At 36.0% G+C, this 26,772-nt stretch overlaps 1 protein-coding gene across 1 annotated transcript; it reads right to left on the bottom strand.

Annotated features, from left to right (window-relative positions):
* Window positions 1–10,089: 10,089 nt before the first annotated feature.
* Window positions 10,090–25,168, bottom strand: LOC137637917 (dynein axonemal assembly factor 6-like). Its single transcript, XM_068370025.1, has 4 exons — window positions 24,995–25,168; window positions 23,651–23,755; window positions 12,357–12,481; window positions 10,090–10,681 (listed from the first exon to the last, which is right to left on the bottom strand). The coding sequence occupies exons 1-4, from the start codon at window positions 25,119–25,121 to the stop codon at window positions 10,409–10,411; spliced, it is 630 nt and encodes a 209-aa protein (XP_068226126.1). The 5' UTR covers window positions 25,122–25,168; the 3' UTR covers window positions 10,090–10,408.
* Between the last annotated feature and the right edge of the window lie 1,604 nt (window positions 25,169–26,772).

Below are 26,772 nucleotides of genomic sequence, written 5' to 3' on the forward strand. Positions count from 1 at the left end.
GAATACTAGTACAGTATAGGAGGATGTGTGCCGGCCTGCCTTTGCCGGCCGGCACACACCACAACTAGCTTTAAAGTATACTACTTAACAGCTATAGGGCGGCAGCACTCTGGTTCAAATGCCTGTGCCGGTCGGCAGCAACTGCCGGCCGGTAACAGCCAGTGTTGGCCGGCAATGGCTGCCGGCCAGCAACTACACAAGGTAGTACCCAGCTGCCGGCCACACTCTTGGTGACCGGCAGACAAGGACTGACATAAGCCGGCCGGCAAAGGTACAAGACCGATGCCAGCCGGCAGCAAAAGAACCAGAAGACTACACCTGCCCGGCTGCCGGCCTCATAGGCCGGCAGCCGGGACAGGTACAGCACTAGAAGAAAATAGAATGGATGCCGGGATAAGAGTGTACACAACCCCCCAAGCCCGGCAACCGAAAGAGTGCATATAAGGAAGGGGAGAAACTAATTCAGGCTTCCTTGACCAATGCCGTCCGGCTCTGCCGGCAGGCATGGATGAGGGACCAAGAGAGGTCCGGGCAGCACTCGAAAACATAAGACCCTTGCCGGCCAGCAGCTCTGCCGGCCGGCAATGGGCTGAGTCAATTCCACATCCCAACCTATACTAGGTCCAGAAGTAGAACGACGTACAGTACAGTAAGACCCCTGCCGGCCAGCTCTGCCGGCCGGCAAGGTACAGTACAGTAATGGCTAGGCCATTACGGAGATAGAGGGGGAAGGGACAAGAGGGTCCTGCCAACCTTGCAGCCTAGAAACTTATCTTAGCCTAAGGGAGATCTAAGGGGAAAGGCCAGCAATACTTGCCAGCTTCCAGAGCACCAAAGCAAGGAAGGCGTTGCTACTCCCAAGGGAAGAACTTATCCTCCCCCGAGAACAGCAACAGGACTTTGTCTGGTCGATCACAAAAGAAGGAATCATAACTACAGAAACCTTCGGTAGTGACCTAAGGGAGCTAAGCTCCCTTTGTATGTGTTAGGTCAGCGAGGGGGACTCTGCCCCAAGCCAGACAACACAGACTCAGACTAAAAACTCTGTTGTTCTGTCCCTCTTGAACCATAACTACAGGAACAGGAAGGTACAGTAACACCCTAGTATAGTTTTATCGAAAATAAATTCGGAAAAAACCACTTAGGGATAAGCCCAAGGCTTAAACAGAGGGAAAGGGATTGCATACCTTCTCCAAAGAAAAGAAAGCAACCGGGGAGTATGATAAAGTATACTAAGGCTACATAAGCAATTAGCCTAGGCACCAAGAGAATCGATTACCTAATTCACCGAAACTCACACGTATACAATCTTGGAAATATTCCACACAGTCTAAAATGTATAAAATATAGCCTAAAGCTTCAATAAAATTTTAATTACACTCGGAAAAACCAAAATCATGCATGAAGTACTAGGACCAAACGACTAGGCTACATGGCCTAGCGTAGGCCAGAATGGCGAATACTTCGCCAAATAATACTAAGCACGAAAGGAATTCCTATGTAAAGCTAAATAGTTAAAATTTATTAAAGCAAAACAACCAGGAATGTCGCTCTGACTAACTAATTTATACCTAGCGAGCGACAGTGTCCAGGACACCTCTGGTAGGCTACGGCTCTTGTATCAAAGATTAATCCTATTAATCACTCAAAATTTTACCAAGAGCCTACATTTATACATAACAGACACTATACTCAACTTATCAGAGGCCAACGAAGACGGAGAAGCCATGAAAAGTCGAATAAATCCAAGATTTGCGAGAAAAACAGGAAAAAACACCGAGTTGTTAAGCTACGCAAAAAGGAATACAGATGGCGCCAGGATTGGCGCCAGGCACGCATACGAATCGGGGGATAGGGAAGCCTTGGGAGCGGCTCCCCTTTTTCTTTCCCGAATTCGTATCTCGTCAATCACCTCCTACGAGACGAAATCTCTGTCCAGGATGTAGATTGCCATGTGACGTGTCTAGAATACGTCCTCTGATATGTCGCGATATCCCTTTCACGAGGGATACTCGCTCCAGGAGTTAGAATTCTGGTACCTTAAGGTAAATTCTCTGGGAATATCGCCGTAGTTGTAATATACCCTAGGAAGCTACCCTATAGGAACTTCCATCAGGACGACATGGCTTGAGCCCAAAAATATATATATTGCCAGACACTTGCTTTTTATTATATAGTGAAGATTGATTAAAGACTAAAGGCATAAATTTAATATTTGGAGGTCCCACTGATATAGAAAGAACATCATAGATATATTCACAATTAATCACAGTTGCAATCATATTTTCGTTAACTTCTTGACTTACGTAAATGATTATTAATAAATGATTGCTAATTCAGTCGGCCATTGATATAGTCTTCTCTCTCATCATTTATTTATTTCCTTATTTCCTTTACTCACTGGGCTATTTTTTACTATTGGAGCCCTTGGTCTTATAGCATCCTGCTTTTCCAACTTGGTTTGTAGCTTGGCAAGTAATAATAATAATAATAATAATAATAATAATAATAATAATAATAATAATAATAATAATACAGATTTCTTTCCAAACAATCGGGGAGAGAATGATAGCAAATGAATTCATACAGTTTTATTTCAGTATAATTACAGGAAGATTTCATCTACTAGAGATGTATACCCTGGATAGGTACGGTGGGTCGTTTGCGACCCCGAGCGTCAAAAAAAAACAGGTTTTTCTCACGTGACTCACCCCTGTGACTGAATTTGTGGGTGATCGACCTGCAGGAGGTGTCTCCCCTACACGCTCTAGTAGTGTCCAGATGTGCATTGCTGTAGCTGTACTCCTTCCCCGATTTCTGAGACGCATCGGGGTCGTTCGCGTCCGAGTTTACCCTTCTGAGGTAGTTTGCATAATTATCAAAGTTATTACGTATTATGAAATTGTCGTAGAATGGTGCAACTTGTATAGGTTATCAGTTGTGGAAAGTCTTGGTGGATTGTTTGGCTACCATGTGCATGTTTTTTTTTTTAGTTAAAATGTCGTTCATCACCACGAGGACCATTTTACCGCGAGTGCCCCTTTTTCATTTTTTTTCATTTTTTTGCCAAGTCATTTTTCCGTAAGATATTGCCAAATAGTGTCGTAAAACTTTTGCTTGTTTAGTGTTGGAAAGTGTGTCTAGATGATCTGGCTACCCATGCATGACTTTGTTTTTGTCAGATACGACGTAGTTATTGGTATATTGGGTATTTAACTGCGGTTACCAATTTCTGTTTTTTTTTCAATATTTGTAAAAATTACTACGTAGTAAGGAATTGCCGTATATTATTCATTTTTTTTTCATGTTTATGTGTTAGAAAGTGTGCCTTGATTGTTGGGCTAACACGTGCATGTCTTTTTTTTTATCTGAGATGTCGTATATTAGAATGTCGGGCATTTTACCGCGAGTGTCCCTTTTTCATTTTTTTTCATTTTTTTGCCAAGTCATTTTTCCGTAAGATATTGCGAAATAGTGTCGTAAAACTTTTGCTTTTTTAGTGTTGGAAAGTGTGTCTAGATGATCTGGCTACCCATGCGTGATTTTGTTTTTGTCAGATACGACGTAGTTATTGGTATATTGGGTATTTAACTGCGGTTGCCAATTTCTGTTTTTTTTCAATATTTGTAAAAATTTACTACGTAGTAAGGAATTGCCGTATATTATTGATTTTTTTTTCATGTTTATGTGTTAGAAAGTGTGCCTTGATGGTTGGGCTAACACGTGCATGTCTTTTTTTTTATCTGAGATCCCGTATATTAGAATGTTGGGCATTTTTCCGCGAGTGCCCCTTATTATTTGTTTTGCATTTTTTTGCTTAGTCATGTTACCGTAAGGAATTGGCAAGTAGTGTCGCAAAACTTATATTTTTATAGTGTTGGAAAGTGTTTCTAGATGATCTGGCTACCCATGCCTATTTTTTTTTTAGCCAGATATGGCATATATATAAGTATGTGTTCGATTTTCCTGTGATTGCCATTTTTTCGTTTTTTCCCATTTCTTTCAAAATTACTACGTACTAAGGAACTATCACAGAGTAATATTTCATTTATATGTTTATTTGTCGGAAAATATGCCTTGATGGTTTGCCTAGCACGTGGCTGAAATTTTTTTTTTCTGAAATGCCGTATATTAGAATGGCCATTTTTCCACGAGTCCCCCTTTTTATTTGTTTTGCATTTTTTTGCTTAGTCATGTTACCGTAAGGAATTGGCAAGTAGTGTCGCAAAACTTATATTTTTATAGTGTTGGAAAGTGTTTTTAGATGATCTGGCTACCCATGCCTATCTTTTTTTTAGCCAGATATGGCGTATATATAGGTATGTGTTCGATTTTCCGGTGATTGCCATTTTTTCGTTTTTTCTCAATTCTTTCAAAATTACTACGTACTAAGGAACTATCACAGAGTAATGATTCCTCTAGATGTTTATTTGTCGGAAAATTTTGTTTACTTTTTTTTTGATTGAATATCATCAAATTTTTTTAGCTAAAATATTGTTTTACATTTTTTTTTTCGATTTTATTTCCCTTCAAAAAAAATTTTTTGGGTCAGAATTTTAATTTTATAAACGTAAAATAATCGACAATTATCCAGCAACCCACCATACAATTTTTATGCATATCCAATAATAATTAGATTAGTAAATAACACCTTGAAATTGACATACCCTTCCTACATTTCAAGTGGCAGATTAGGGAGTCTGAGTCATTGTGGTTGGCGGCCATTTTGTGGACATATCCGAAGCGTAAGCTGCCCTATCTATATATATTCTTGTTCCCTATAGAATTTGTGATATTTTGGTATATTTTTACCTGCATAAATATCATATTATATATTAAATATATGTATTTTTTTACGAAATTTCCAAGTACTCAAAAAATTACCTTTAGATATGGCCCCTGATATAAATGTAATTTACAAAATAATGAAGATTTTTTTACATATTTCTATTTTAGGATAACATATGTTTATTCCCTAAAAAAATTAGCCACTTCCTATTTCATTTGGGTACCCAAAAAAATTCATGAAATTTGGACAATTTTTTTTGGCCAAAAAAAGTTACCCTTTTTTTCTCATTTCAGATCTTCACCTCCATGGGTCTGACTTCATCCAAAATACATCAAGATGTGTCCTAAACATTCAAGAATCAATTCCTAAAAGGATTTGTGTATATATGTATAAACTTTTTTTTTATGAATTTTTATGTCAGGTCTTTTTTTTTTTCTACTTAATTTTTTAAAATATTTATAATAAATAGTTTTACTGCAGATGAGTAGTATTTATCTTTACAGTTGTTTTAAGCATTCATTGAAGTTTTTTTTGGCAAAAGAAAAAAGGAGGTTACTGCAAAAACTGATTTTTCAAGAATTTTTTTTGGCGTCGGGGTCGTTCGCGTCCGAGTATACCCTTAAAGGGGTGTCCGAGGACCGTACCTATCCAGGGTTAACAAGATAATAAATTATCAAACGCTTACTGATTAAACAGTTTTCCCTATATATATGTATATATATATATATATATATATATATATATATATATATATATATATATATATATATATATATATTAGTCATACAAGCACACACCTGTGTGCTTGTGTAGGTGGATAGAGATGTCTGAACGCCATAAAATAATCTTGTGAGAATTTGCCTTGTGTATATATGTATATATGTGTATATATATATATATATATATATATATATATATATATATATATATATATATATATATGTAATATATATAATATATATTATATGTATATAATATATATATAATATATAATATATATAACGTATATATATAGATAGATAGATACATATGATAAATTTTGCACATTTAGACGTGTTTCTCATATTAAAATAAGCCATATATTTTAATACCGTAATGTCTGGATTCTCTTACCGACCCCAGGATCAGAGTCCCAAGGCGAAACCACTCAAAGACAATAGCTTCTAGCAGGCCAGGGAATCGAACCCTGGTCTAGGAAGCTGGCATGACAGTGACCATACCATTTAGCCATTGTCCTGCCAGCTTCCTCGGACAGGGTCGATTTCCTGGCCGGCCAGAAGCTATTGTCTTTGAGTGGTTTCGCCTTGGGACATATATATATATATATATATATATATATGTGTGTGTGTGTGTGTGTATGTATGCGCATGTGTGTATATATATATAAATTATATATATATATATATATATATATATATATATATATATATATATATATATATATATATATGTATACAGACACATGCGTATGCACACACACGCGTATATATGTATATGCATACATACTGCGTGTGAGTGTAAAACTATGTTGTCTCTTGTTTAAATCTTATCTCCTTGCCCAGTATGTTAACAACAGATTGATCCAAGCGGCAAGGCTTGCTTGAGGGTACACTCAGGCACACTATTCTATTTCTTTCCTTATATCCTTTACTCACTGGGCTATTTTCTCTGCTGGAACACTCTGGCTTATAGCATCCTGCTTTTCCAACTGGGGTTATAGCTTAACTAGTAATGATAATAATAATCAGGCAGTGTTACTGGTATAGCCAATATAACAAGTGTGTCTTATTCAACTGGGATATACATTTAGTGAGCAACATATTGATATTTTCTACTTAATAATAAATAAATTACATTCTTACTCTGGAACATCAATAGACATTTTTACAAATTCTAACAAGGAAAAAAATACACTTTTACAAGATAAATACAAATAGAGTTGCAAATTATGTGAACACTTCGCTTTGATGAGTGTTCCATCAAGCATAGAGATTCTTATGTAAAGCAAAGACCTATCTAAAGTAAACACCATCCATAACAAGGTCTCTTAATAACATTAACAATATATTAAACAGATTTATAAAAATTCATTTTTTCACTGTGCATGATTTCCTTACGACTAATATTGACTTTCTACCCAACAACACAGACACATCTACTACCTATTACACATGCCTAGCATGTTGTACTTTAACTTCATTGACTTGTTTTCGTCTTCAGTGTCCTTCCTTCCCACCAAGAATCTTTCATATTATTGCGCCCTCGTGTTCAAATTCCTTGTATCCTTGTATTGAAGTTGTTAGTCCATACACCTCTCTGAGTTCTATCCTTTACGGGCTACTAACGCAAGAGCCCGTGTTCCAACCATTTTTTGGGGCATTCTAAAAATAAACAATCAGGAGTCCCTTCCTCTCACAGTGTTGTGGGAGGTGATGGGGACCTCAACTAACAACAATAAGATTAAACAAATGATTAACCCATATCGAACATGTCTTTTCTCAGTAACCTTATCTTCTTTTTTTTATACTGGTTTTCAGACACCACATACAAAGTAGTGGCCTCTTATCACTATCTTTTTTTTCACGTGTTTTCTTCGTTCAACTCTTTCTTTGAGATCCCATGGGCGGTCCTAATGACCTGAGATGGCAGTGTTTCATATTAATTTAAGGACCATGGATTAAATCACATAACTCACTCTCTCTCTCTCTCTCTCTCTCTCTCTCTCTCTCTCTCTCTCTCTCTCTCTCTCTCTCTCTCTCTCTCTCTCTCTCTCTCTCTCTCTCTCGCTGAACCTGTTTCTGTCAAAAAAACCCAGCATATTAACTTCTAATATCTTATTGCAATTTAGGTTTTTTCAGTCAACAAAAAATAGCTATTTATATCAGAATTCACAAGAGATATTTGTATTCCAAGAGGAAAGCTAAAAAAAATTTAACTCGTCTCCTACTGAGAAAAATTATCCTTTGCAAATAATGCTATTTTCCTTTTCTAGTTTCATTTGGGATATAAGACTTTGTTCTCCTAATTAAATTGAATTGTCATGTTCCTCAGGTGCCATTTCTATCCATCCGCGTCAAAAGGTACGCTGTAAGCATTATTTAGCTGTGGTAAGCAGCTCTTCTAGGAGAAGGACACTCTAAAATCAAACCACTGTTCTCTAGTCTTGTAGTGTCATAGCCTCTGCATCATGGCCTTCCACAGTTGTAAGTTAGAGTTCTCTAGCTTGAGGCACACTATTCTACTTGCTTTCGTATTTCCTTTCCTCACTGCGCTAATTTTCCTTGGGCTTATAGCATCCTAATGATCATAATTTTCAGAATTCTTACATGCGCGTTACATAAGCAATGTACCAAGCTCCCTAAAAATCAAGATATTAAAGTTTGATCGTATAGCAGCTGAATGATTCCTCAAAACTTACATGAAAACCGGCCCTGGCAATTGGTTGATTTTTGCTCTAAAGTTCTAGTCCTTTACTTTTTCTCTTGGAAATACTAACGATTTTCCCTCTCTAAAAAGATATCTGAAACTTTATTCCATTCTCTCTTTCTTATATATCTGAGAATTTATTCTGTTTTAGAATCAAATGAGTAGTTTCTTCAAATTAAGGTCCATTGATAATACTTTTCTTCATCGTAGATGTGTAGTAAGAATGAAAAAATTCTTAAATTGTCGCTCGAGATATTAACGTCGCGATCAAAATTGTCGCTCGAGATATTAACGTCGCTATCAAAGTTGGTGCTTTTCTTCTCGGTTGGATAAGGATTAGCTTAGCCTTATCTAACTTTAGTTTACCCTTCTCAGTTAGACAAGTCTTAGTTTTACCCTTCTCAGTTAGACAAGTCTTAGTTTTACCCTTCTCAGTTAGACAAGTCTTAGTTTTTACCCATCTACTCCTTTAAGTAAATCTTTGTTCATCCTGCTTCTTAGTTCGACAAGCCTTTGCTCTTTTCTTTATCCATTTAACTGCATATCTACCTATACTTCTTTCCCCATCGTTCGAGTGTCTACAGATTATATTCCTTTTACAGAACCTTATACCCCATCTATGATCTTTCTCAGTAACTATCTGCTTTTCTTTGATATCCAGTCATTCCTATCTCTTCAGTCTTCACCTTTTAGTCAGCCTCTGTTGTTTAACCGATTATTGTATTTACAAAGTCTACACGATTTTTAACCCATTTCTTTCCCTACCTAATCTCCCATCCAGATATTTCTTTATTTTCCAGCGCCATTATTATATCTCCAAATCACTTCAAACTCGTCCTTTGGATAATACATAATTCGTATTAACCTTATGCTCTAAATAATTGGTGTACTGCTGTCGTATTTCTACATTTTTTTTATTTCTCAATCTTACAAAACTGAATCAAAGTTGTGTAACCAAAAGTCACTTAATTCTTTTCTACCCTATTAATATACGCTTCCATTTGGTACAATTTTCTAGTTTCTGCAAATTATGTTTACGAATAAACTCAAAAAAAAAAAAAAAAAAAAATCCCATTAGGGGGTGCCCATTTGAGCTTGTAATTCCATCATGAAATGATTTAAGGCTTTCAATTAGGCAAATTCTGACTAATCAACGTTTTCTTAAAACCATTCCAAAGACCATTATAACCAACTTCTCATCTGTGAGAAGTTAACATCCATACTAGTATATATACACTATTTACGCAAGAATAATTACAAGTGTTAGGGCTGTATCCAAGTGAGCGGTTTATCGTTCGTTGTCCTTTGATGAGCTAATGAAAAAATAGTTTATTTCTACTGAGCAAAATCAAATGGCAAAAGAATGCCTTTGTGATAATTGGCTTCCAATAAATAGATGTCCAATTATTGAGCATTTCTCCAAAACGGCTGCTTTGAATAGCGTTCAAAATGGCAGTGACCATGATTTTATTTATTTTTTACTTTTCTGTGAATGTACATTTATAAGATTTAATTAACGTATTGAAGCTGTTCTAGTCAATCTTTGATCCCATTCCCTTCAAAATTGTGGTATTTGTAGGTTATTATTTAAAGGGTGGATTATTTCAGCGTATTTTTCTTGTTGAACGTTTTGAAATTCAATTCTTATATAATTGTTTACAAGTACATTTGGTTAATAATAAGATGCGAAACTTGTATTCAGTACTTTTCCTACATTAATCACTTATGCTAAGTTTATATTTATTTTTGTCTACCAGATGTTTCAGATCTCTCTCATTTGTATTTTTTTTTTATTAAAAGTTACGAATTCTTCCATCGAGATTCAATCTGCCATTTACTGTATACTTCATTTACCGTTAATATCCCATTTTTAAATAGTATTAACTGTAAAAATTATAATTATTATAGCTGCTGGGGTATAATTAAGATCGACTGATTTCCTGAAAACTAGAAAAAAAATTACTTTAGTGTTGCGGAGCAAGCATAAGTGAAACTTGCAAGTCATTTCTAACAAGTGATGCTTTTACCAGTTGCTGGTGTTTTTATCTACATGCCATATTCAACCACTTTTTACCTTGTGCTTTTGTTTTCTGCACATATCTTGCGGACCACCAATGATGTTTAAGGCATGTTATTATAAGCAAACGTAATTTTTTTCTACCAGCACATCACTCTTACCAATCATAAGTGTAATCATTCCTCTTGGTGCCTTGCAGCTGCCAACAATGGCTGGTCTAGTTCAGGAAGTGTCACCATGAGCGTGCAAGTGGAGGGATCCCACGTAGCGACGCCTTTGCTCTGATCGACTGAACGCGGCAGGGGCAGATGAAGGAGGTGATTCGGGGATGCCAGATTCAACGTGGAAGATGTCACCTCGAGTGTCACTTCAGTCAACAGGTCTCCTGGCAGGGTCACCCGTACCACTAGGTCCTCTTCTCCGCGGCCGTTGGTTGCCATGTTACTCATCTGCAAGGTTGAGATAGAATCGTGGGCATGAGACCAGGTGCTGGGGCCTTGGCGACCATTTAACGTTCATTTAGCGTTCATTTGTAACTGGGGAACCCCGCATTTGCACTATGGAGTAACAGTTAAGAAATTACGCAAAAATATTGAAGAAGGAAAGCAGGGTCAGAAGTTTAGGAGAGAGTTAAAAAGTAGGTGCAGCTAAGGTCGGAAGGGATACTGTGATACCCAAGATCTATAGAATCCTTGGTGATACCTACAGCGCAACGCGTGAGGCGATCTGACGGCATTACTTAAAAAGACATATATATGGAAACCGTTGTAGAATTCTGTAAAGTCTGTTCGTAGCATTATGATACGTTTACGACAATTTGCCACGTGCAGTCGTTAATTGGGCCATTTTATCTGTGCAACAACACGAGCTTTTTGTGGTCGTATTTGATTTTTAGTAGGGAGAAAGGTCATCGTAAAAAGAAAAAAAAACGTTCAGTTGCTTTAATTCAAAAGGTTTCTCAACTTTACTGGCCCAGTATGACCTTGATCTCATCACCCACCGAAATTTGACCTTTTATGTAAAATGTCATAGTTTCCATGCACTACAGATTTTCCTTTTTTAACTGCAGAGATCAGAATTATATGTATGGCTTTTATCATTGGTTTTCATCTGTTATTCACAATCATTACTCAGCATTTATCTACCTTTGAAATATGTGACCCCAAGGTCTAAAAGGCTGAAGATATTAAGACTTTCAAGAGGAAACCGAAGACCTTCTGGTTTCCAAGGGCTTCTGTAATGTGGATTTGACAATAAGCGAGTAGTAAGCTGTGTGGAATTCTGAATACTTTGGAATGTATACGATAAAATGAATTACGAAAGGTCTTGTAGAGAGTAAGGTTCCCCTGCAGTATAGGACCAGAAAAGCAGCCCTTTAAGGTAAAGTTAGTAAAGTAAAAAGAGAAACGACATAATATAAATATCTGTATAATCTTGTACCTTTCATTCCAACTATATCTCACGAATGAAAGACCTATACTCATCAAGTTATGAAGAACTTTAAACTTATTCTAAGCAATGCAATACATATTCAGTTCTCAGCTCCTTTGGCGATATGGTACTACCCTCATGAAAATTTGAAAAATTAAATTAATTATGAACGACCTCACATTATAAATTAATCGAATACTAGTGTACCGGAGCCGTAAAATTGACGTTGAAATCTTTAGAGATGTGCACGAACACACACACACAAACAAATTCAACCCTTCCCACCCCCTTCCCCTTTCCTAACTACAACCCGTGAGTTTCGGCAATTTGTGGGGAGTTTGTGGTTTCCGATTGTGTTTCTCGGGATACCCCGTCTCACCAGGGTATGACTACTACGTCTCCCCTTACCCGAGGGACGGAGAGAGGCCGTGTAGTCATAGGTCTGGCAATGCGGCTGAGCGTGACAGGAAAGAAATATAATTATATTTTTACATATATATATATATATAAATATAGATTATAAATACATATACATATATATAAATATATATATATATATATATATATATATATATATATATATATATATATATATATATATATATATAATTGTATATAACTAGACACTTTGTTTTTTATTATACATGTGAGATTAACTGAATTGTCAAAGATAAGAAAAAAACATTCCCATACCGGCAAATAGACGTTGTTCGCAGACAACCGTTGTCTGTAGGTGACCTCGTATTCCGGCTTCGTCCGTGGATCAAACTGTTCCTCGCAGTGTTCGGGCCTTATTTCTTCCGGCTCCCAGATGTCACCTAAGATACGGAAGAAACAAGGGATTATTTCAAACTCTCTGATTAGTATAGACCTTATACTAATAATAGTACCAATATTAGTGGCATTAATAGTACATTAGCCTCTTTAAGACTACTATTTGCTCCGCATTGCCTTGCGATCTGTCGGACTGAGGTTCGAGTCCCGCTCAGACTCGAGAGTTTCTAGTAGTGTCTGCAACCTCACCATCCTCGAAAGTCGAGGATGGGGGTTGTTTGGGGGAGCCTATAGGTGTACCTGCTTGAGTTATCAACAGCCATTGCCTGTCCCTCCCTCGTCCTAGCTTGGATGGAGAGGAGGCTTGGCTGCTGATCATAAGTAGCCTGTATAGGGGCAGTCTCTAGGACACTATCCTGTCTCTAGGGCATTGACACTGTCCCTTTCTTCTGCCATTCATGAGTGACCTTTAAACTTGCACATTTCAGTAATTGTTTGGTCGGATTGCCCAATGTTATTGACCATAACATTCATCGACAAGATGGAACTGTTGGGAAATCCCGCAGTAGCACGATTTACTATTAGTTGTAAGAGGCTGAGTGGCAAGATAAAAGAGAAGAGCTGTGAACGGAGGTAGAGTAAAGGGATAAGTAGTGGGTGCATGTACGAACACAAGGACTAAGATTCTCAACTCTCCTCTTTTATCCGGGCCTAAAACCAACTTAAAATGACAATTTTAATTCTTTCATTCTGCCTTGTTTCGAGTATTGTTCTCCTGTCTGGTCTTTAGCTGCCAATTCTCATCTTAATTTGTTGGACAGGAACTTACCGTCGTCCAATTAGTTCATTATGCATGTTGCATAAGATTTTTCTTAATTCTAATCATCCTTTACAGTCAAATCATCCCGGACAATTCCATCCTGTTCGTAATATTAGGTATGCTGTTAATTCTAGAAGTCAGGCCTTCTCCATCATGAGGTTCAGTACAACACAGTGTTCTATAAGTTTTATTCCAGCTGTGAACAAGTTGTGGAATATTTTCCTAATCGGGTAGTTGAATCGGTAGAACTTCAAAAGCTCAAACTTGCAGCAAATGTTTTTATGTTGAACAGGCTGACATAAGTCTTTTTATAGTTTATATCTGAAATATCTGTTTTGATGTAGTTACTGTTTTAAAGATATTTCATTAGTTGTTAATTATTTCTCACATCGTTTATTTATTTCCTTTTTCTTTTCCTCACAAGGGTATTTTTCCCTGTTGGATTTCTTGGGCTTATAGCATCTTGCTTTTCCAACTAGGGTTGTAGCTTAGCTAATAATGATAATAATAATGTGGGAGAGTGACGACTCAAGTCTTGGCTATAAGTTTCGATTTACGAATATTCGAATTTGAAAGAAACCACCTTTGCTAACAATAACAAATGCAACCGTTCCTAGTGCAATGCAGGACAAAGGCCTCGGACATGTCATTTCAGGTCTTTGGTTTGGCCGGTTTTCATCACCACGCTGGCCAACTACGGATTGGGGATGGTTGGAAATTCTCCTCTTATCGCTCACAGCAAACCAATCTAGTATGGGTGGCCCTAACTAGTACAGCTTTGCTGATTAAGGCGATACTCAAATACTCTCACACTAAGTTAAGGTATCCCTACTTTAAAGAATTATCTTTATATATATATATATATATATATATATATATATATATATATATATATATATATATATATATATATATATATATATATATATATATATATATATATATGCCCAATTCACCCAACATCACTGCCGTTCAAAGAGTAACAGTAGCCTCCTGTACGTGTCTTTCCTTACTAAACCACCTTAAGGCTTGAGCAACCACTGTAATTTTTAGTCCTCCAACGATATGGATGAGGAACTGATGATGGGAAAAGTTACAATTACTTAATGACATTTTATGCCTTGCTGGTACCGGGTACCGAATCCCTGTAATAATTACCGAATCCCTGTAAACTTAAATTCAGCATCTGTATTTTGCTTTCATGTAATTTCATCCCGAGGAAATCAAGTTTGTTGGTGCTTAGGTTTAATAAACTCATGACCAACGAGTGAGATAATTATAATTGACAGTTAAGAAACATTTTATTTAAATATTCAGATCTTCATTATAATAGGAGTTAAAAACTGTATATCCGGGTCTTACATCGGATGCGACAGCACAACAATAGGTGCAAATTATAAAGACAAAATGAATGCTCAAAGACAAGACGAGTTATAGAAAAGATTAAAAATGTCTGTGAAGAGCAGCGCTTTATAAGTTAAGCTTTATAAATAATATGAAAGCACAAGAACAAAGATGCAGACTCCAAGAAACGAAGCTGTTTGAAAGGTTGCATAACCTAACACACTGCTCATTAATGAGGACGGGTCATTCGCCTGATAATAAAAGTTTCACTAATAGAACCAGCGCTCAAAGGAACTTTCACAATATCACACCAGGGAATTTTATATTATCTACCTCATTGAAGATTGAAAGCTTGAATGTAATTTCCATTTTGTCAAACGAACATTTAATTTTTTGAAAAGAAACTTTATTATTCTCAAATGATATCAAGGATAGGACGTTCATTGTTAAAAATTTGTAGTAAAAGAGCGGTAGAAATCCTGGAATAAATGTTGCCAGGCATTTACCGTTTTAAAAACGGATATATTGACGTAAAAGAGTGATATTACTGTCACCATCACGTAATAGATGATAAAAAAAAGGGTAAAATTACGGTCGCCGGTATTTTACTGATATACGGCTGAGAACAGTATAATTTTACGGAGAATTTCCGATTTGAATTACGGCTTTTTAACAGCGTTGGAACGCGGTGCAAGGAAAATATAAAACAGAAAAACAAAGTATAAAACTGGAAGGAAAATATGAAATGCGTGTCTGAAAGTTAATGAAAGATGGAGATAGATTTGGAATTGATTACGATGATTCTGAGAAGGATCGAATAGAGTTTAAAAGGCATCTTGGGAAAAGGGGGGGTAGGGTGAATAAAACACAAGTCTAATTTGATATGATTCGTGGAAGACACTTGTTAAATGTCAGCCTCATATTTCCATGAATCGAAGGACACGGGAATACCTTACCTAACGAATGCATATTCTCTCTCTCTCTCTCTCTCTCTCTCTCTCTCTCTCTCTCTCTCTCTCTCTCTCTCTCTCTCTCTCTCTCTCTCTCTCTCTCTCAGGTAGCTAGATATGCTTACACTCTATTATTATTATTATTATTATTATTATTATTATTATTATTAATGATTGCTAAGCTACAATCCTAGTTGGAAAAGCAGGATACTATAACCCCAGGGGCCCCAACAGGGAAAATAGCCCAGTGAGGAAAGGAAACAAGGAAAATTAGGATATTTTAAGAACCGTAATAACAGTGAAATAAATATTTTCTATATAAACTATAAAAGCTTTCACAAAACAAGAGGAAGGGAAATTAGATAGAATAGTGTGCCCGAGTGTACCCTGAAGCAAGAGAACTCTTAACCCAAAACAGTAGAAGGCCATGGTACAGAGGCTATGGCACTACCCAAGACTGGAAAACAATGGTTTGATTTTGGAGTGTCCTTCTCCTAGAATAGCTGCTTGCCATACCTGAAGAGTCTCTTCTACCCTTACCAAGTGGAAAGTGGCCACTGAACAATTACAGTGCAGTAGTCAACCCCTTGGGTGAAGAAGAATTGTTTGGTGTTGTCAGTTGTATGAGGACAGGGGAAAATATGTAAAGAATGGGCCAGACTATTCGGTGTGTGTGTAGGCAAAGAAGGATCTAATGTAGTACTGTCTGGCCAGTCAAAGTACCCCCATAACTCTCTAGCGGTAGTATCTCAACGGGTGGCTGGTGCCCTGGCCAACCTACTACCTATCACTTTCAACTATGCTTTATCCAACTATGCCAGTATCCTTACAATTATATGGGGCTAATCATTAGTCCCATATCACTAATGGCTATCTTAGTTTACATTCTCTCTCTCTCTCTCTCTCTCTCTCTCTCTCTCTCTCTCTCTCTCTCTCTCTCTCTCTCTCTCTCTCTCTCTCTCTCTCTCTCTCTCTATATATATATATATATATATATATATACTGTATATATATATATATATATATATATATATATATACTGTATATATATATATATATATATATATATATATATATATATATACTGTATATATATATATATATATATATGTGTATATATATATATATATATATATATATATATATATATATATATATATATATATATATATATATACTGTGTATATATATATATATATATATATATATATATATACATATATATATATATATATATATATATATATATATATATGCTTACAATCTTACTTTCAAATTGTTTCAATTATGCTTTGTTTAACTGATTCAAGTGTCTTTACAATTACGTTGGTCAAATGGCATATTTATTTACATTACTCCTAGTGGGGACTATATACCCTATGTTGTCAAGCCTTAGGCTGTGACATACCATTTGTACCATGGGTTTGTTCAGCATTACGGTTGTTTTAATCTTTATTGATAATGCATACAAGAACACTGTCTTTCCCATCCCTAATTTGTTTTTAGCTATATTTATCATTGAAACTTTCTGTTTTTTCTCTATCCTTTTTTTTTAATATAAGCACTCCATCTAATGAAATCATACTGTTTAAGCTTTTAGTTTGCCCCAATCGTAGCTCCTGCACATAATAATAATAATAATAATAATAATAATAATAATAATAATAATAATAATAATAATAATAATAATAATAATAATAATAATAATAATGGGAAGACAATCTCACCCTAAATGCAGATGCTACCAATACCCTTCTTACGAGATAAAAAAAAAAACTACCCCTTGAATTATTAGGAAAATACTTTATTGCCTCACTTGCAGAAGAAATAAAATGAAAGAAACCAGATGTGCAACTGCATATATATAGAATCATAGAGCAATTAGTAAACTCATTTAATATTCCTAACCTAACCTTCACCTTCTTATCCCTGTTGGGGAGGAAAATTGAAATGCATATATTCAATGTTCGTGGGGATGTAATGGGTGCAATAGAACTCTCTATTAATGCATATACATATGCAGATGCATATCTGGTTCCTCTTGTATTTCTTCTGAAGCTTGGTGGAGATGATGATGATGATGATGGTGGTGGTGGTGGTGGATAAATTGCCGGGTTATCGATTCATTGATAATGAGTTATTGTTATCAATGATAGTAATAACTAGGAAAGCATTTTGCGAAACTAGCGTGTCTTTCCCAGAATCAATCAAGCATTTCCAGCTCTTTACGTAACAGTTTAAAATCCCTGCAAGTTTCATTACTTTACGATTAAAATTGTGGCCGTATGGTTGATGACCGAAATTTGACCTTTTGCTTCAACTTGACCTTGGACTCGACCTTAACTTTCGACCTTGACAGCTATTTACATAACTGTTGAAACTCCTTGCAAGTTTCATTACTTTACTAATAAAATTGTGGCTGTATGGTTGATGACTGGAGTTTGACCTTTTGTTTAACCTTGACCTTGGACTCGACTTGACCTTGGACTCGACTTGACCTTTGACCTTAACCGATATTATTTGGCGTGAATTTTCATTCACTTGAATATGAACCACGTTTGAAATTTTTGTAACAACGATGTCCAAACTTATGGCTGCTTAGCCTACGTGAATTTGACATTTTGGTTGACCGTGACCTTGACCTTCCAAAATTTTATCATTTCCATTTTTTAACATAACAGTTAATCCATGCAAGTTACATTACTCTACGATTGAAATTGTGGCCAGGAAGCTGTTCACGAACAAACACACACACACAAAGGGGGGACGGGTAAAACATAACCTCCTTCCAACTTTTTTGGCGAAGGTAATAATGTTTTAATATCATAGATGCTTTGAAATCGAATATGTCAATTCAGATCATAAAGAGGATGGCTATTGTTTCCAATAATAATGATCATGATAACGGTGGATATCTTTAAATGATTATTACGACTACTGCTCATATTTGCTTTTTAATAAAATATCCACTTCTCAAATTTGTCACTTGAACCACAAAAAAAAAAAAAAAAAGCTGAAGAAACCCACAAAGACTGGCTGAATGATGGGGGTCTCTAAGATGAGCGTATACCTTGAAAAGGCTTTTGGAGAACATACATAAAAGTGTAGACTGATTGATTGATTGTAATGTGTTTGGTGTCACAACTATCTCTCTCTCTCTCTCTCTCTCTCTCTCTCTCTCTCTCTCTCTCTCTCTCTCTCTCTCTCTCTCGAACCGCTTTTGGCCTACACAAGCTATCTGTTGAGATGCTACCTCTTAAAAGTTATTGGGTCCTTTGACCGGCCAGATAGTACAGTACTATAATGAATCCATCTTTGGTTACGGCTCATTTTTCTTTTGCCTACACATACACCGAATAGTCTGGCCTATTCCTTACACATTCTTCTCTGTCCTCATACACCTGACAGCACTGAGATACAAAACACTATTCTTCACTTAAAGGATTAACTACTGCACTGAAATCGGTTAATGGGTTCATCCCACTTCGTAAGGGTAGAAGAGAATCTTGAGCTACAGGAAGAAGCTCTTCTGGGAGAAGGAGACTCCAAAATCAAACCATTGTTCCCTAGCCTTGGATAGTGCTATAGCCTCTGTACCATGGTCTTCCACTGTCTTGGGTTAGAGTTCTCTTACCTGAGGGTACTCTCAGGCATATTAGTCTGTTTTCTCTTCCTCTTGATTTTATTTTCAGATGGTGTGTTGGGCAGGCTCAATACAAGGGTCATGGATGCCTGGTGATTTTCCCCGTCTGTTTCTTTACCTTCCTCTGATATTTATTTTCATAACCATCGTTAGTGCCTTCCCTTATGTTGAAGTGGCTACCCTGGAAAGTACTGTACTTAGCCTTGCATCGTATGTCGGCTCCTACGTTTTATCTTTAGTTTGTAGATTGTATGAGTTGCTTTATATACATCCGTGTACTTATTGTTTTGTTATCATCATTGTTATGTTTGTTTTCAAATATGATGAGACCTTTTTATTGCTCTTAATTTTTATTCTGTCTGGTCATATTGACCAAAATTCAGGACCATTACATATTGGGCTTTGCCAGTATCGTGTAATGCATTACACTATTCGTGGACTGCATTGTAATATTCAAGATCTTACAGTTGCCTCCAGACAGTATAATGTTCTATAATGCTCAGAAACTTTAGTTTCTCAGATGAGGCACTCATCGAGCTCCTTATTCCAAGATTCAAGAAACCGATAATTTTGAAACGGGAAGACATTCTTAGGGCGGATGGAATGGTGGTGTATATTAGGAATAAGTACCCTGGTTTTCATAAGTCGTGATATGAATGTGGATATCATGAGATTCAGGTAATAAAAATATCTGACAGGCATAACAACTCTTTTTTGTGTTCTATCAATCGGAATCCTAGCTTGGATGACTCTATCTTCGATTGTCTTCTTATCATTATGGCTAATATACAAGATGATAGAGACCTCTTTTGTTTTTGTTGGTGATTTCAGTGTTCACCATAGGGAGGGGTTAAATTTATCCGTGTGTCCCTGGTGTGTCATAGTCATGTAAGATATATATAAAATCTCTAGTAGATGGAACGGCCTTTTGAGTTGTATAATTTATGTTGCAATTGAAATGTTCACAGTTGTGTAAAAGTGTTGACCTGCTGTTCTCTTGAATGAGAATCTGGTCAACATAATTGATTTACATATCCCTTCTCGAGTGCTAAAGTACCCAGTGAAAGACAAGCCCTGCTTAAGTAATGATTGTAGATGTGCTTATTTGGACAAGCAGGAGGCCTGTCATCTTGGGAAAGGTAACTTTAAATTTGACTTGGAATAGCTACAGTATACTCGACTAAGAGCTTTTGTTCAGAGATTTTATGCTCCAACTGAGAAGGAATACAATTCAACCATAAAAAAAAAAAAAAAAAAAAAAAAAAAAAAAAAAAAAAAAAAAAAAAAAAAAAAAAAAACGCTTTCTGTTACAGTCCACAATGAAGGTGTACAGTAGACCCAAATGGTATTTTCCTTTTATTTTTTATAAAGACTCCAGATTTCTTAGCTTCTAAGTTGTTGATTATTTTCTGCAAGCTAGCTAGAAGAGGTTCTATTTGCACCTGTTGGAGAATTGCTAACTCTAGCCCTGCTGATTACCGCCCTATTTCCATAACTACCATATTATCTAAAGTTTTTTAACATCTTTTGCAAAACGTCGAAATAGGTATGATGAAGGTAATCGTCTGTTCCCTAGTTTGTAATTAGGAATTTGCAAAGGCCTTGGAGTATGTGATGCCCTTCTTACATTCATCAAAGCTTTACAGAAATCCCTTAATTGTGGTCTGGAAGTTCTTATGATTCGTCTTGATTTTAGTGCTGCTTTTACATTGTTAATCATGAAGCCATTGTCTTCAAACCCAAGCAGTTGGGAGTTGGTGGGTCTTTTCTTAGCATCATTATTGAATTTTTAAGTACTGTAATATATTAAAAATAGTAGTTGTTAATAGGTACCATAGGGAGTATGGAAATATGATATCTGGTGTTCCTCACGATAGTGTTCTTGGCCCATTAGTTTTCATACTACATACAGGTACATGTGGTTTGACCTAGAAAACAAGCTTGTTGCATATGCAGATGATGCTACTCACTTTGTATCAATTCCATGGCCTGAATGTAGATCTGGGGTTGCTGAATCCCTTAATAGAGATCTAGCTAAAATTAGAGCATGGTGCAAAATATGGGGGCATGAAGTGAACCCTAACAAAACTCAAAGTATGATTGCATGTAGGTCGAGGACAGTGGCTCCTCAACATCTAGAGATCTGCATTGATAGAGTTTCTTTAACTATATGAATTTTAAGAAACACATTCGGTCTGTTTCTTCAACTGCACAAAAAAAAAAAATGACTTATTAAGGAAGTCTTTCCAGATTTTCGGTGATCAGTCTCAGGGTGACCAGATTTTGAAAAATGAAATAAGAGACACCTAAATTGGAGATGTAGTTGAACAATATAGAAACAACTTAGTGAAGCGATGCAAAGTGAAGTCCTCCGCTAGGCCCAGATATTACAGGACCTACTTCATTGGCTTCTTTTGTTTTAAAACGTGTTCATTGTAGATTTTGTTACAAACAGCTGTTCATTACATGTGTCAAAGCATTATAATATTGCAATCAAGCATGTTTTGCAGCTTTGAAGGATATTATAACTAAAATTTCACTATAAATTCAGATGTTGAACATACGGAACAAAAGATGATATGGGACACACCAGACAGATGTAAAAAATATGGGACATTCTCGTCAAATACTGGATGTCTGATTACCCTGACTCTGAACGGCCTCACAGACCCCAATGCTAGGCTATAGATCTCAAATTCATCAATTTGTGAAGATCAAACCTATTTAGAATGATAGGTGATAGAGCCTATCATGACAATACCAGACAGTCTAACTAATCGTTCTCAAGAAAAGTTATTGACCCTGATTACCAAGTAGGCCTACAGTTGGCCTATACATTTCAAGTGTAATGTAAATTATTCGAAGGAATAATTGACCGTTTCGGTTACGATGTCAGAGTGTGTGTGTGTGTGTCTGTGTCTGTGTGATCCTACAATAACCAAAAGCAACAACCAATCACAGCTGAGGAAGTTATAGCCAACATGTATCGCCATGAAGAATTTCAATGAAATTACATTCAAACGCTCCAGCTACTGTGGACGGAGCTGAAGATTTTTTTTTTTTTGGAGGAAGGTGTTAAGGAAATAGGAGTTATATTTTATCTCAAAATATATAAACACACTCATATAAGATTTTTTTTATTATAACATATTCTATCACAGGAATTACTTCTGATTATCAAATTATTTTTGTTAAAAAAAATATGTCTTTGAAACGTCATAAGAAGTAAGATGAAACATTTGCCTAAATGACTAATTCTGTTTGCTGGTTTGGGTGAGGTATTTCGTAATATGATACATGTGGCTAATATTCGATATACAAATAGATACAATTATTATATCGAGCTTAGATAGTGAAGAAACTGCATGACTAATTCGTATTTTGTTTCATTTCAAGTATAATGTAATTTTTCGAAGGAATAATTGAACGTTTTGTGCCCATTCAATCTATTCTGAAAATGAGTTTTAATTCTTTCATTCTGCCTTGTTTCCAGTATTGTTCTCCTGTCTGGCATTCAGCTGTTGAATCTTATCTTAATTTATAGGACAAAAACTTTTAAATCTTTTATTCCTAATTTAGATATTAACCTCTGGCAGCATCGTTCAATTAGTTCTTTATGCATGTTGTACAAGACCTTTCAATAGTCTGACCATCCTTTGCATTCAGATCTTCCCAGACTGTAACATTCTGCACGTAGTAGTATACTATATTCAATATTTTTTAATGAGGCGCATTTGCACCGACTCGCAGAGGTGCCCTTTTAGCTCGAAGAAATGTTCTGCTATCTGATTGGTTAGATTTATCTTGTCCAACCAATCAGCGAGCAGGAAACCTTTCCGAGCTAAAAGGGTGCCCCTGCGAGCCAGTGCAAATCTGCCTCGCTAAAAAGAATTGACTTTAGGTTATGTAGTTATTTCGAATAGCCTTATCTTCTCCAGTATAAGGCTCAATACTACACAGTATTCTCGAAGTTTTATTCCAGCTGTGACCAGATTGTGGAATTGTATTAATAATCAGGCTGTTGAATCGGTGGAACTTCAGAAGTTCAAACTTTCAGTGAATGTTTTTATGATGAACAGGTTGACATAAGTCTTTTCATGATTTATATAATAGATATATTATAACGTTGTTACTGGTCTTAGGACGTTTTATATTCATTACTCGTTACTTTTCAGATGGTTTATTTATTTTCTTATTTCCTTTCCACTGGGCTATAACGCCCTGCTTTTCCAACTAGGGTTATAGCTTAGATAATAATAATAATAATAATAATAATAATAATAATAATAATAATAATAGTAATAATAATAATAATGATAATAGTTCCTGAAACCCAATGCTTTACAAAGCAACACATTAAAAGCTCGTGGGTAAATCCGCTGGACTAACTAAGCTGTGCATATTTTCTAAAAATGTTCATTAAGCTTCTAAATCAGTATAACTTTTGACAACCAACCTAGAACATCCTTTGTCCTCTTGCTGTCCACTGAATCTCTGGCATGGTGGCTCTTACTGGGTCTAACGTTGTGCGACTTTCTCCCAATTGCGCCGGGTGTTGGTCCTGTAAGGAGATGGTGTCAAGTAAAAAATAAAAGTCAATTGAGTGTCTTAAGCTTCAACAGAGATTTGTATTTCATTGCACAAGGGCAACCAATTTGTTCTAAGTATTAAATTTTATAAATCATGATATAATTTATTACGATAACACAAGAAAGAGGATGTAAAGGGAAAGAGAGACTAGGGCTTAAAACAGAAAATGGTTTAGAGTCAAGAAAAATAGAAGCAAGGAAATCATTCTTCAAGTTGATATTAGATGGAAAGGAACCATCAGCTTACATGATAGACCTATGTATAGAGAAAAAATAAGAAATACTTTCAAAAAGAGTTCCAAAACAGAAATGACAAAATTCGGATATTCTGAATGGCCTTGGTGTTTCAGACCGGCCTTATTTAGAATATATATCTTAACCATTTCACTGCCATTGGTGACTTAGTCAAAATTTGAAAAAAAAAGTTAACAACTTTTAAAATCATCTCAACCAAAGCAAGTTGGTATTCACTGGAGAGGTCTTGATGAGAACTTTCCTATAAATATCAACAAGCTACGGTTTGTGTGGCAAAAAATTTGCGACATATATAATTTCGTTTGAACTAGGTTAATTGGAATAAATTTATATTTTGTTGAAACCAGAGTAATAACTAGGGGACGTGGCTTGAAGGTTTTGAAGGAAAGGGAGGTTCGATTGATAGTCATTCAGTTTTTTTTTTTTTTCATTATTATTATTATTATTATTATTATTATTATTATTATTATTATTATTATTATTATTATTATTATTACAGAGTGTTCGTGTTAATTCGGTATTTGGTAAGCTGTTTCTCGAGTTGAATAGATAAATGTGGGCTCTTGAGCCAGTATGACAAGCTGTTGTCAGATTGCAAACTTCAGAAGTTTTGCCAATGTTTGTGGATTGATGTTGATGATTGCATTGTGTATTTGATATTGGAGTGACTTTCTGCTTAGCCATGAGCGCAAAAAAAAATGAAGGATTTATTCGGTGTGTTTATTATTAAGTGCAAGTACTAAACAACAGAAGTTTTGTTGAGTTCACCACTGGCAGTATTATTATTATTACTAGCCAAGCTACAACTCTAATTAGAAAAGCAAGATACTATAAGGCCAATGGCTCAAACAGAAAAAAATAGCCCAGTGAGGAAAGGAAATAAAGAAACGATATCAGAAGTAATGAAAACATTCGCCACAATTTTGAAAAAGGGTTAATCGTTGTTGGCCGATTACCTTTATGATTCCTATCAGTCTTCGATGTCTTGAAGTCCTCTTCGTCCTCGTCATAATCTTCATCGGGGTTCGACAAGATTTCAGCTAGCGCTCGGATGTCAACTTCAGACGGGTAGGAACTGGTCATTCTAGAGATACGGTCTACACGTCGGTAATAACTCCTCGTGATGGGGTCCAACTGTGAAAGAGAATGAATATGATTAATACATGTGAAACCTCAGTTTCCAGAAAAAAAGAGATTATTCGTTAGTTTTGTAGTATTTCTTCCCCCACTCGGTCTCCTCGGTTAGCAAGTCTACAGCTACAGTATATGGGGATAGGATAGGTGGGGGAGGGGAGGGGGTAGTTAGGATTGTAAGGATTGGAGGGAATAGTGTTAAAGTGAAGTACAGTGGGAGGTGAAAAGATTGGGGCAGACCCAATAGCTCTTTGTTGTTGGATTTTTTTGCTGTGACATCATGCCTTGTGGACTTCCAGGAGATGAGTTTTCTTGCCAGCCTCCGAGGGACTTGTGTATTCATATTTATTCCTTTTCTGGGGCTTCCAAGCCCCTTTGACGAAGGTCCCTGACGCAGGCTCCTTATCACGATTAACCATACTGAAGAGAAGAGGAAAGTTCTCGAACCTGTCTTCGAAGTACACTCAAATAATCAACTTATCTAATCATATTAGTTATAATTATGTAGCTTTATGTAATACGATCTTTCCGAGACATTTATCTCTACGGGAACTAAATCTCTAATATAATAAATCGTTCAGAAAGTATTTTTTGTTTTAAATATATATAATTTTTTATTACTATATAATGATTAATTGTAAATTCTGATATTATCACTGCCATTATGATTTCTTTAGACTCGTTTAATTGAGATTTTCTGATGTTTTTTCTTAATCACAATCCGTAGCAAAGAACAATCAGAAATAATTTCAGCAAAGTATGGTTAATTTTATTGCCAATTTGATTCCTATCTGATTCCAAACAAAAATATAATTATTCTCTCTCTCTCTCTCTCTCTCTCTCTCTCTCTCTCTCTCTCTCTCTCTCTCTCTCTCTCTCTCTCTCTCTCTCTCTCTCTCTCCTCTGACAAAATTCGTCCCAATGTCATGTCACACTATTGCAATCTCTAAACATTGTACATTACCCATCGCTAACGACATTGACTGTCCCACTACGTATGACCTAATCGCTATTGGACCACTCTTAAACTGTGTATATATCAATTGCCACCGCCTCTCATTGGATGAGAGCGGGTGTCTTGATAGATTAGCCAGTCTCCCCCGAGTGCTGACGCAAGCATAAACACATCTGTCCTTTTCTAGCAAGAAAGACGTGGCGCACCATTTTTTTTTATCTAGCTCCACGACACACTGTCCCCTGCCAATCTAATGTTGACGATTGCGCATTTCAGGCTTCAGCTTTCCCACGGTTAATGTCAGGTGGTTGCGAACTCTGTAGTCGACCCCTTTTATAATATTATTTCTTCCCCTCATCGTTTGAGTTATTTCTATTCCTACATATGCTCTTCTAAGAACTCGCAACTTTAACCTTTTCTGCAATTTGCCTGATGTTTTTCAACTACATTTGTTTCTTACTTATATATATATATATATATATATATATATATATATATATATATATATATATATGTGTGTGTGTGTATGTGTGTGTATATATATACACATATGTGTGTATGTGTATATATGTATATATATATTATACATATATATACATATGAGTATATACTGTATACTGTATATATATATATATATATATATAT

Source organism: Palaemon carinicauda, chromosome 3 (assembly GCF_036898095.1).
Source record: "Palaemon carinicauda isolate YSFRI2023 chromosome 3, ASM3689809v2, whole genome shotgun sequence".
Taxonomy (NCBI): domain Eukaryota; kingdom Metazoa; phylum Arthropoda; class Malacostraca; order Decapoda; family Palaemonidae; genus Palaemon; species Palaemon carinicauda.

What these genes read in the sequence shown, in the direction of transcription:
- LOC137637917 (XM_068370025.1), bottom strand. Translation starts at nt 25,121, where the DNA reads ATGACCAGTTCCTACCCGTCTGAAGTTGACATCCGAGCGCTAGCTGAA. An exon ending in GACTGATAGGAATCATAAAG is followed by an intron (nt 23,756 to 24,994) that starts GTAATCGGCCAA and finishes ATCTCCTTACAG; the next exon opens with GACCAACACCCGGCGCAATT. An exon ending in CGAACAACGTCTATTTGCCG is followed by an intron (nt 10,682 to 12,356) that starts GTATGGGAATGT and finishes TCAACCTTGCAG; the next exon opens with ATGAGTAACATGGCAACCAA.